General features: G+C 49.7%; 1 protein-coding gene across 3 annotated transcripts in view; it reads right to left on the minus strand.

Annotated features, from left to right (window-relative positions):
- PCDH19 (protocadherin 19) overlaps window positions 1-11,479 on the minus strand; it is a 115,414-nt gene extending 103,935 nt beyond the window's left edge. For 2 of the 3 annotated variants that reach the window (XM_019716612.3, XM_019716610.3), the window contains exons 1-2: window positions 7,645-11,478; window positions 3,618-3,945 (exon numbers count right to left, since the gene is read on the minus strand). In XM_019716612.3, coding sequence (XP_019572171.2) covers window positions 3,618-3,945; window positions 7,645-9,791 — 2,475 coding nt within the window. In that variant the 5' untranslated portion in view covers window positions 9,792-11,478. Of the gene's footprint in view, window positions 1-3,617; window positions 3,946-4,643; window positions 4,785-7,644 lie in introns of all 3 variants that reach the window. The other variant, XM_019716613.3, reaches the window with a different exon arrangement.
- Window positions 11,480-12,358: the final 879 nt, after the last annotated feature.

A 12,358-nucleotide genomic window follows, 5' to 3' on the forward strand; every position in this document is an offset into this window, starting at 1 on the left:
TTGCAGGGAACTCTTGTGGGTGATCTTAGCTCCCCAACTAGACTGAATTCTCTGAGGGCAGAAGCTACATCTTATATTTATTTGGGATCCCCATGGTACCTGCCACACAGCTGAGCACACGGTGGATACTCAAACAATGCTTACTGGTTTGATCTAATGCCATGGTGATAAACTTCAAAGTGTGATGAAGTGCTGCGAGGGAGGCAGTTCTGACTCCTCTATGATGCCATTGGAAGTAAGCCCTGCAACTGACTCTACAGCTAATGAAGGGGGTGGGTTTGTCACAAGGTAGCCCAGCAGGGGAATCTAATGGGTAATGACCTTTGGTCCTGAGAATGTAACATATGCTCAGGAAACAGATGTTATCCTGAATTGAAACGACCTGTTTACTTGTCTGTCTCCCTGTAAGCTTCCTGGGGTCAAGGATCAAGTGTTTTATTTTTGTATCCTCAGCAAGTAGTACAGTGGCTGGCACAGTCTAAGTGTGCAATAAATGCTACTGGGTTGAATTAATAAACAAATAAAATAATGGTTTAATGAAACAATAAGAAAAATGTGACATTAGATTTAATACAGAAATTTTCATAAAATCTAATATTTATCACATTGTAACACATCACTCTGTGCTATAATTGCTTAATAAATGTTGGTTTCTTGGATGGATTAATTAATTAATGAGGAAAATATGAAGAAAAGGTAGGAAATATATCAGTATATTACTATCCTAGGAATGGTGAATATCTCATTGTACCTGATAGTAGCATTTATCACTCTATTTGTTTTCTTGTCTACCCCATTAGAATGTACATTCCTTGTGCTCAGAGACCATCTTTTTTACTTCTCTAACACTAGAGCCTAGAGCAGAACCTTACAAAGAGCAGACACTCAACAAATATTAGCTGTATGTATGAATCAATCATTTCTGCTCTTCTATAGAGTACCCTGTGCCTCAAATATTCTAGTTAATCCACGTTGAGGGGCCTCTGGTATAGGAAGAAAGGAGAACTGTCATTTTCGCCATGCAGGGCTTTGTGATAGGTATAGGTTAAATGGCCTGATTCATGTGTGGCTGTGTGGGTCTCTCCCCTTTCTGAATGAGTTTGTCAGTTGAACTCTCCAGGACCGTTTATTAGAAATACCCACTTAACCTCACTGTGTCTAGTACACACTGTCTTGGCCCTAACTAGCCCTAGACACTAGATCTGTGTGATTTTATTAAATAAAGAGAGCACCTGGCTTTGTAGTCAGGGATAGGATCAGAATTCAGACTTTCCGTGCTTTTCTAAATAATTGAAGCAACACTTTGCTTCATGCTGCCCATAGGATAATCTCAGAAAGAACACCAAGATCTTAGGTAAACCACACAAACATAGTCATATGTCTCCTGCCCACTCCAACCACCTCATAGACACCGAGGTTCACATTTCTTTAGTGCCTTTAACTGATTACATAAATAATCACCAAGCTCTCAGGATTCAATCATTTTGTCCAGTTCCACAAGCAACGGCAGTCAGCACTTTAACCCACAATCTTGGCATTTTACCTCCGTTGTTTAAATATCCAATATGGATACTCTAATCACACCACTTTGTAGGTCTTATCCACATACAACCAACTTAAATTCTTCTTTGGTGATAAGTGCTTAGGGAGTCATACTCGGGTGTACAGGCCATTGCAACAGTGATTCTCCAATTATTGTCCAATTCAGAGGGCACCTATGTGTCAGACCTTTTACATCACACAATGTCACATTATTCCTTGGATCAACCTTGCATTGTAGATATGCCCATTTTGTAGATGAGGAAACAGAGACCCAGAGGAATTCCATAGCAAGTGGTATCCCCCAGATTCAAGATCATGGTCTATCTGATTCCACTACAAAGCACTATGTCTCCCTCTCCATTGCTGAACCCTTGGTGGCCCATAAGTACTCCTCCAAAAAGTCTATGGTCTATTCCCTAATAGTATTCACTGATATTCATAATTATAACTAAGCCTACCTAGCATAATACTGGATTTTCAATAAATCCTTATTTATAGATTTATAGATTGAAAATATTGGTGTTTTTCTTGCTGGCAGAATAGCATCAGTTTCTTATTAAGAGCACCGCTATTTGGTCCCATTAATTCTGCGGAGAATTATTTTTCAGGAACCAGGAGAAGAGATCGATGCAATTGGTCCTAAAATCCTTTGCCCTATGAAATTGATACAAATACTATGAGACCATTTTATATGCATCATAGCCCAGGTATGTCAGGCTGAATTATTCCTGAGGCAGGAAAGTGTCACTGAAACAGCACTTACCAGAGAGTTATAGAGCCCTGAGATCTAGTTCTTGTTCCCTCTCCCTCTCCCTCTCCCTCTCCCTCTCCCTCTCCCTCTCCCTCTCCCTCTCCCTCTCCCTCTCCCTCTCCCTCTCCCTCTCCCTCTCCCTCTCCCTCTCCCTCTCCCTCTCCCTCTCCCTCTCCCTCTCCCTCTCCCTCTCCCTCTCCCTCTCCCTCTCCCTCTCCCTCTCCCTCTCCCTCTCCCTCTCCCTCTCCCTCTCCCTCTCCCTCTCCCTCTCCCTCTCCCTCAATGTCCTGCTCTGTGGGTCTGAACAAGTCCTTTAACATCTCTGGACCTCCATTTCATCATCTACTGAAGGGCAAGATACCTGATTGCAAGGATCAAAGAAGACAATAGGTGTGAAGGTGCTTCAAAAAATGTGGAAATGCTCTCCAAGCATGCAGTATTATTTTAATTAGTGTCTTGGAAGAGGGCATATGCCTCCCAGTGCAAATTTTCAATCAAAGAGGGAGAGGGACTTAAGCAATTCATGGAAAAATAATATCAACTTAAGAACTGTTCTGTACAGCCTTCCACCCACCCACCATCATCCACATTCTCACCCTACTACCCTGACATATTTCAGCAGCGAGCAAACATCAGACCATATTATGTTTTTAAAAAAAGAATGCTTCCATTTGAAAATATTCATTCCCAGTAAAAGGAAACAAAGCTAATTCAAATGCATAGTTAATTTCTGAAATTTTCATTAGTGACAGTTTCAAACCCCTCATTTGTCAAACATCACCATAAGAACTACCAAGAAATAGCAATGTGGCTTTTTTAATTTTTTTTTTGTTTGCCTCCGTTTAACCAGACCATCCATAGCCTTGGCAAAGCATGCATATGACCAAAGAAAAAGCCAAAGGGGGATTTAGGAGGCTGGAATTAACCCCTGAGCATTCTAGGGTTTATCCAACTTTAACTACTTGTTGACTCTTTCTCTACCACTTTAACTGGAATACAGGTACCACTGGCTGGCAAGCATGCCATATTTGCAACAAGTAGAGCAAAATTCGTATTATGCCAGAATACCATACAAGAATTTCAAAGGCTCAGATCCCTTGAACTCCCACTCCCAACATCCACCCCTACAAAGGCTCAGTATCTTGGATTATGCTTTGACCCAAGAAGCACTTGGTAGCAAATCTTGATCACAGAAATGGGCTTAGGCAGAGAAGCTCTCCCCACCCCTGCCAGGGGACATACCAGTGTAGAGGCCTATGGGGTCCAGTGAGAGCATGGAAAAGAGGTCTGGGAAGACCTCACAGAGCTGCATAGCTGCACTCACCTCGGGCAGAGGCACACCATTGATGATCAAGTCTGGCTGCTGAGGGCCCTGGCTATTGAAAGAGTGATGATAGATGTGGTTGGCGCTGGTATTGCGGGTATTCTGGTTCTCCACGTTCAGGAAAGTGCTCTCCGAGCGGCGGCAGCCCAGGGGCAGTGTCTGCTGGTGGTAGTCGAAATAGTTGAGGGATGAGGTCAGGGAGGAGCAACTGACAACGTTCATCTTGTCTGTCTCCTCCACATCCCGGGGTACCAGGCGGATGTCATTCTTACTGATTTTTTTCTTCTTGCTTGATTTCTTTTGATGACCATAGGAGTACTCAGCGATTCTATGTGACAGAAAAGGCAGCATGTATCGCTAATGCCCTCCCAAACCATGCACTGATTAATAAACATTAAGCACCCCAGAGGGTTGCACCCCATCTCCACTCCAGCTTCTTATTCGGGTGCATTACATCATCGGATTTCTCCCTGTGCTTTCTACATGTGAAAAAAAGCTGAGGGCCATAAAGTTTTCATATTAAACATAGTAACCAACCGCCCACTCAGCCCCCGCCCCCCACCCAAGAAAGTTTCTGTACTTTGGAATTGGAATTTCTCCTTGTGAGTGGCCATTTAGCAAGGGTGGGGGGATGGGGAAAGTTGAGCCTATGGGAGAGAAAGCATGAAAATGCTCAAATCTGGAGCGTCCCTGGAACCCAAAGGAATTCCTGGGTGAAATAAGAAGTCCCAATTAAATGGAAGAGGAGATAGAAGGAAATAAAAAATAACCCTCGTTACAGTTCCTCCAGGCATTTGCCATGTGGTGAACACCCTCAATCAAGTTCCTCTATGATTGACCTAATGAGTTTTGGACTGGGTAGGAGACCAGACACCTGTCCTTTGACACATCCTCAGCTCCTCTCCCCTCCACACCTTCCTTCCCCCTGCCCTAGCCCTGCTCCCTTCTATTACCCACCCCACCCCCTCCTCTCCTGGAGAAATCCTATAGCCAAACCCATTTGAATGAGGGGAAATGCCTCTTTACCTCTTTCCCCTTAGGCTCACTTTCTCCTCAGCCTTTTTGTCTTGCTCCTCGCTAATGGGAGAAACCGAGATGCAATGCAGACACTTGCTGTTTTGTCCTTTTATAAAACAGCCGAGGAGACAAGTGATGGTTAAACAATTACTGCAAAGGAATTTAAAGGTTAGTGCATTCAGCATCCTTCTTCATTCAGGTGTACCTACAAGCAGCTGTGCTGCAACTGGAACATAAAGAGCTCAATTTAATTAACACTGACACAGACCCAGCAACGTGCACCAAAGACATCAAGCATTAAGAGACTTGTCAAAAGAAATACATTACAATGTAGCCAGATTCTCAGTCATTTATTATTTTGCACACAGTGATTCAGCCTATTGTTTGGAAATTCAATTTCTGGGCAATGATCAGCAAAACAATAGGGTTAATAAATAATACAGGTTGATCTTTACAAGGAAAGACTATGCCTGTATTCTCTTTCGACAAAGCTAATTGTCTGAATACAAAAAGGGAGCCCAATTCAAGCAGCAATTGCAGATCATCTCGCATGTCTCATAAATGAGTGCATTTGAGGAAGAGGCTCTGCAGAGGACAGAACAAGAAACCTCTGCCTAGTACATGGAAAGACAAGCTCTTGAACTTTAGGTTTCTCAAAAGTCTGAGGAGACAGGGAAATTGCATATCTCCAGAGGCAAATTCTTGCTCTGTCCCCAGGATCTTCCAGGAGCTGAGCAGTAGCATTCCCCTCACCCTTTGGCTCTGTGCTCAGGCCCACTTGCAGTGATGGCAAGCTGATGCTACTGGAGCTTGGGAGCAGATAAAATCCCAAAGACCCCCGGACAGGGGTTGATTTTCTTTTCTAATCTGTTTACAGAATCAATGGGAAGTTCTAATCATTTTGTTTACCCCTGATGGGTAAGTTTGGCAATGCCCTGTCCAATTATTCAGCTGAGGCATTCATTGTGCAGCCTTGTCTGTATTGACCAATTATTTAATTAAACTGTATTTCATTAATCCCAAACCATCACAGGGAACAGAGCTCTTTACAAAATACACATGTGAGTGAAGTTGGAGAGCACTGAGTTGTTTTTTTGTTTGTTTGTTTTTTCCAATTCAAATGCTCTCCTCCTCATTGAATGATCTTCCTGGCAGGCGCTAGAAAAGATCTCTCACTTCTAGTTATACATCACCAAGAGGTGGCAAAGCCTTCAATATCTTTATTTCAAGCTGATTTCTTTTTTATCAAGGAAAGGGTCTTATGCATATATTTGATACTGAGGAAATGACTTAAAAAGAGCCCCCTCTATCATTATCTCCATATAAATAAAAATTTATAGACCCTACATTTTTCTCCTATAAAAATAGCCACTGGCAGTTGCAGGTTTCAAAGGTAAGAGTGATATTAATTTCCATTTCTTCCATCTGAAATGACTTGGAGCTGAAGGAAAGAAAAAGTCACGGCCATTTCACTAGTAACAGGATTAAAGCATTTATGAGGCATTGCAGCTGCTCTTTTATGGCACCTGATTGATATTCATGTGTGGTTAGCATTTGTCTACTAACTTGTGTAATGCAGAGAATAGTAAAAGGGAAACAATAATTGCATGGCTGTTACATATTCAGGGGGCTCTGATTCACAGAAGTGTGCATTTCAGATGGTGTCAAATACAAATCGGACCTACAGGAACATATTTTGACTAACTAACATGCAAGCACAGATGGCACAAAAGACACACTTGATGTGTAGGTGTGTTGAAAGTGCACACACACCTTGGTAGGAAATAGCAGCATCGTTCATTTTCAGCAAACTAAAGAAACAACTTTTTTTTCAACCGTTTCGATGAGACACTGCTGGAAAAAATTACATGTATTGTCCTAAATTGGATTCTAGAAATAGTTAGACTTATTTGTTCTATCCAATTGTAAGGAAGGGCTTCAGCAAGACCCTCTAATATGCTTATCATGGAATCTTTTTATTTTTATAAAACTATGTGTTATTCCAGTTTCCACTTGCACATTTCCTCTCTCTCTCTCTCTCTCTCTCTCTCTCTCTCTCTCTCTCTCTCTCTCTCTCTCACACACACACACACACACACACACACACACACACACACACACTGTACACACTTCAAAGGAAACTGCTACACAATAGCCCATAGTGACATCCACTGGTAGGGAGCAGATCTTAATACCACAGCACACCCACATTAGAGGAAAGCACCATCAACTCTAGAAGATGGTTATTTTTACTGAAACATCTGGATGCAAAGCCCTGTTCCTCTCTGGGCTATTTAGTCTCTACCCCACCCATCAACCAGATTTTTGAAAACATACAGATAACTGGTAGAATTTCACTTTATATAGCCAGATGTTTGGGAACTGGATACAAAATGAGCCAAGAACACACTGAAAAACACTAATCACCTGCTTCCCCACCCATTCCTGTTCTCTCTTCCCCAACTCTGTTTCCTACCTTAGACTCCCACTCAGGCTCTCTTCACACTTTATCTCTACAACAGGACAGAGCAGCTGCCAGCATTCCCTCTTCTTTCAGTGTCTGTCCCCAAAACAGTGCCCCAGAAAGCAAGTTGTGGTACTTGGTGGTTCTGCTGAAAATCTCTCTCTCTCTCTCTCTCTCTCTCTCTCTCTCTCTCTCTCTCTCTCTCTCTCTCTCTCTCTCTCTCTCTCTCTCTCTCTCTCTCATTATTTTCTGCCACAACTACATGGACGCAGCTGCGCAAATTTTAAAATGATAATTGCTTTTCTGCTCATCATCATTACATGACAAAACCTATTCGAACAGTAAATGATTGTCTTCCAGCAAATTGTCAGATCAAAAGAATTGATCAGCTTGGACTGCCACAAACTCCCCCCTCCCCTCCAAAAAGAAGCGCTGTAGGTACGGTGCATGCATTTAAATAGGAAACAAAAGCACTGGGATTTTCACACAGTGACACAGATACACCTTATTCATCCAAGACAAAAAAGAAAAGAAAGTTGGCTCTACCTGCAGTTGTAGGTCCGGATCTCTTTGTTGTCTCGCTTGCACTTGATCGCCACGAAGATCATAGTGACAAAGAGGATGCCGGCAATGGAGCCCAGGGCGATAATGAAAATCAAGGACAAGTTCACAGAGCCCATTGATTCTTGGGCGTCGAGAGCAGGGGACAGGTAGATTAGGACCAGCGCAGAGGCGGAAAGAGACGTCTTGCCGTGGTCGTGGGCCACCACAATAAGTTCATACGAAGGCTTGGAACTCTCGCTGAAGGTGCGAGTGGTTCTGACTTCGCCATTGACCTGGTCTATTTCAAAGAAGCCGCGATCGCCCTCGGTCAAGTCGTAGGTGACTCGTCCATTCTCACCCTCATCGTAGTCGTCTGCTTTCACAACGGTCACCAGATAGCCTATGCCGGAGTTGCGGGGGATGTAGACCTCCGCGGTGCCATTGATCAGTGGCGGGGCCGTGATGACTGGGGTATTGTCGTTGACGTCGAGGATGATGACCCTAACCGTGGCGTTGCTCTGCAGCGAGGGCAGGCCGCCGTCCTTGGCCAGCACCTTGAATTCAAATGCCTTAGTCTGCTCGTGGTTGAAGGATCGCAGCGCGTAGATGTCACCCGAATTAGGGTTGATGGAGACATACGTGAAGACAGGCATGTCCCTCACCTGCGATGGCACTATCTGGTAAGAGACACTGCCATTGAGACCCAGGTCGGGGTCTCGGGCAGATACAGAGAGCAGATAGGCGCCGGGCGTGTTGTTCTCCTGCACAATGACCTGGTAGTAGGGCTTGGAGAAGTGCGGGTGATTGTCATTCTCGTCGGTGATGCGCACAGTAAAGGACTTGGCACTCTGCAGCATGGGTACACCGCCGTCGCGTGCCTGGATCGTGAGGTTGTACTGGTCGTGCTGCTCGCGGTCCAGCCTTCCATCAACCAGGATAGTGGAGAAGCTCTCGTACTCCTGCAGCCGAAAGGGCACGTTGCCTAACAAACGGCACTGCACGCGCCCGTTGAGGCCGGAATCGCGATCAGACACCCTAACCAATGCAATCACGTAGCCCGGGGGGGCGCTCTCGCTCACCTCCACCAGTTCGCTGTTGACCGACAGCAGGTTGATGACCGGTGGGTTGTCATTGGTGTCCAGAACGCTGACGGTGACTTTGCAGTGTGCCGGGATGGAGTTGGGCCCCAGGTCCTTGGCCTGCACGTCCAGTTCGTACACGTGGCCCTCTTCGTAGTCTAGGACACCGGTGACCGTGACCAGGCCACTGTGCGGGTCAATCTGGAAGAGCTCACGCGTGCGGTCATTGACATAGCCGTAGAAGGAGTAGACCACCTGGCCGTTGGTACCCTCGTCTGGGTCGCTGGCGTTGAGGCGGATGACAGGCGTGTTTGGAGGTGAGTTCTCTGGTACACTCACCGCATAGGTGGACTCGCCAAACACTGGATTGTTGTCATTCGAGTCGGTCACCTTGATGCTGAGGCCAACAGTGCCCAGGTGAGGCGGATCGCCGCCGTCGAAAGCAGTGATGCGAAAGTTGTAGTGCGACTGTGTCTCTCGGTCCAGGCTCTTCTCCACCACCAGTTCGGCAAAGCGTGAGCCGTCGCCGCGCGTCTTGATCTCCAGGCCAAACAGCTCATTAGGTGTGAGCTCGTACGTCTGCACGCCAAAGCTTCCGGAGTCTGGGTCATAGGCGCTGTCCAGCGGGATACGCGTGCCGGGGCTGGCTGCCTCAGAGATCTCCAGTTCGATCTGTGCCGCCGGGAAGCTGGGCGCGTTGTCGTTCAGGTCCTTAATTTCCACCTTAATTACGCAGATCTCCATTGAGCTGGACATGACCTCGAGTGAGATGATGCACTTAGGGCTCTGGCGGCACAGCAGGTCGCGGTCGATCTTCTGCTTGGTGACTAGCAGGCCCGAGCTGGGGTTGATGTCCACCAGGTGCGGAGCCGAGTTGGACACCACACGGAAGGCAGAGGCTTGCCTTGGGTCCAGTGCGAACCCCGCCTCTCTCGCATCCTTGGCTACGTTGGCGATCACCGTCCCGGCGCGCTGCTCCTCTTCTACCGAGTACTTGAGGTTAATGAGGGCGGCTGCCTGTGTCCACAGTACCGCCAATAGCAGCAGCACCGGCAGCAGGAGCGACTCCATGGCTGCGCGGGGCTCTGCCTGGCCTCGCCTCTCCACACCCCTCCGAAACCGACGCCGCCGGCGCTCCAGCTTCCCGCTGACTCGGGCCGCCTGTTGCGCGCGCCCCGGGGCCCCTGAGGCCGCGGGAGGAGTCCCACCCAGGGCGGCCCGGCGGCGCGGGGGTGACACCCGCGCCGGCTCCAATGCTGAGGTTGGGGTGCACTCGGCGGGGGCTCTCGGGGGGCCCGGGGGCTCCGGGGGGCCGAAGGAGCGCCACGCGGCCCCGAGCCCCCTCCCTCCAGCCCGGCTACTCAGTTTTCCCCCTTCAAAGTTAGCCGGGTGCGACTGGCCGCAGCGCCGCAGGGCTGCGGGTCCGACGCTGTTTGAGCCGCGGGGTTGACACGCAGCTGAGTCCGGACCACACTTGGGATGATGGTGGGGAGGACCGTAGGGGCGCAGCCTCTCAGGCACTGCCGGGCCCGCCGCAGCGCACCGGCACTGGGGCTGGCGAGCGCGTTGTCTGTGCACCTGGCATGCGCAAGGACCTCCCCCCAGCGCTTCTGATTCAATGCGGAGAGAAGAGACGCCTGGAATGCGCCCTCCGGGGTCCGAGGGGGCCACACTGGCCGTTTTTTGAGGACTGTTGGGAAGAAAGGGGGATCGAAGGCGAGAGTTTGAGTTGCTGTCAAGCGCCGCAGGCGCCGGGGTATCTCGCTGAGCCGGATGGCAGTCCCGCGGTTGGCAGAGGAAGGGGGAGGGGAGAGAGGCAACCCAGACAAGAGCGTGCTCCCTCGCGCTGAGGTTGGCTTCGGAAGGCTTGTGGGAGCGTCTGTCCGGAATCGGAGGTGGGCGCTGAGTCCCCGCCACAGAGCAATTGGGCTGCGGGCGTTCGCGTCTCGGAAATCAAAGTTACCAACGCAGCCCGAGTCTCCACGTCAAGTTTGTGAAAACAGGGCGATGGCAATTTGTCCAAGAAAATCAAAGTCCCGGTCTTTCCACTGGCCCGAAGGGGGTGGGGCGGGGGATGGGGAGGAGGAGAGGAAAAGCGACAACAGTACCGGCCAGGAGAGGCGGGGCCGCCGCCGCGGGTACCGGGGGCTTCTCCTCCTCCCTGGGTCTGGGCTGGGGTGTCTCCCCGAGGAACGCTGCTGCCGCCGCCGCTGCCGCCGCGGGAGGAAGCCCTCCTAGCTCAGTCCATGTCGCTGGGGTCCGCCTCAGCAGCTGCTGCGGTCGACGGTTGTGTCGCCGCCAAAGTTTACTTGCGGGAGCGTCTTGATTCCATCTTCCCGGAGAGGCGCTGGCTGCGCTGCGTTGGGCTCCCTCCCTCCAAGGGGCTCTGGCACTCGGGAGGTCTGTGCTCTCTTTCTGCCTCGGGTGGTGTGTGAATGTATGAGAAAGAGGAAGAGTGAGTGTGTGGTATGGAGCGTGTGAGTGTGGAGTGTGAGCGAGCAGGGGTGGGAGGTTTCGGATCTCAGATGAATCCGCTCAGCCGGAATGCCGCGGAGAGCAACGCGCCAAGAACCCGCGCCGGGCTAGGGACGCAGGTGCCAATGCCCCCCGGGCGAGCCGGGCATGGTGCGCGGATTCTTTGCTGCCGTCTGTGCCCGCTCGTCCGTCTCCCGGATGCGCCCGCCGCCGCTACTGCTGCTGCTGCTCCTCCGGATGCCGCAAACTACTGGCTGTGGAGTCTGGTGAGAGCCGGAGAGAGCCCGAGCTGCCGAGCCGGGCTACGCCACGCTCTAGCCAATCAGCGCGCTGCCCAGCGGGCTCCGGAATTGGGGCGGGGCCAAGGCGGGCGGGGCGGAGCGGGGCGGGGCCAGCCGGAAACTTACACACTGGAGGGACCAAGTGGTACCCCAGCCCGCCGAGCCCCGGCGGGAGTCTGGAGAGGCCAGGCGGGCTGGCCTGGCGGGGACAAGAGGGCAGGGTAAAGCGGGGAGGGGGAAGTGCTAGCGCTGCGGCTGAACCTTCCCAGGAACTGCGCGCCTCTCGTGTTTGTAGAGGTTGCAGGAAAGATGAGAAGGATTTGATTCTCTCGGCATGTTTATTTCCCTCACATATCTTCATATCTTGAATGTAACATTCATATTCACATTCTCTCTCTCTCTCTCTCTCTCTCTCTCTCTCTCTCTCTCTCTCTCTCTCTCTCTCTCTCCTTCCTTCCCTCCTTCTTTCCCTCCCTCCCTCTTTGTCTCTTCGCCCTGTGTTTCTCTGTTTCTCGGTCTTCCTCTCCTCTGTTTCTTGGGTATTGGAAGTAAAAAAGGGAAGGAGAAAGCGACCTCGAGGTGGTCATTCAACGGGCTCTTGGCCGGTGAGTCTTCACTTAAGCTGAGAACCACGGCAGTCATCCTCCCGGACCATCACCACCATCCCTCCTTCCCCGGCATATGCGGCACTTTCCTACCCCAAACCCACGGCAGGGCCCCTGGCCGGATTCGGCTCGCTCTTGTCTGTCACTTATTAATCAAATAGGATCTGTGGCGCAGAGACTGAGCCATGGAGAGTGCTTGACACATATCGTTGCCCCTCACCTCACCCTGTCGGAGAATTTACCTCCCTATAAATAAACTGTACGTTTGAGAAAAGCG

Source organism: Rhinolophus sinicus, chromosome 18, assembly GCF_057876585.1.
Source record: "Rhinolophus sinicus isolate RSI-liver-muscle chromosome 18, RSI-T2T, whole genome shotgun sequence".
NCBI classification, from domain to species: domain Eukaryota; kingdom Metazoa; phylum Chordata; class Mammalia; order Chiroptera; family Rhinolophidae; genus Rhinolophus; species Rhinolophus sinicus.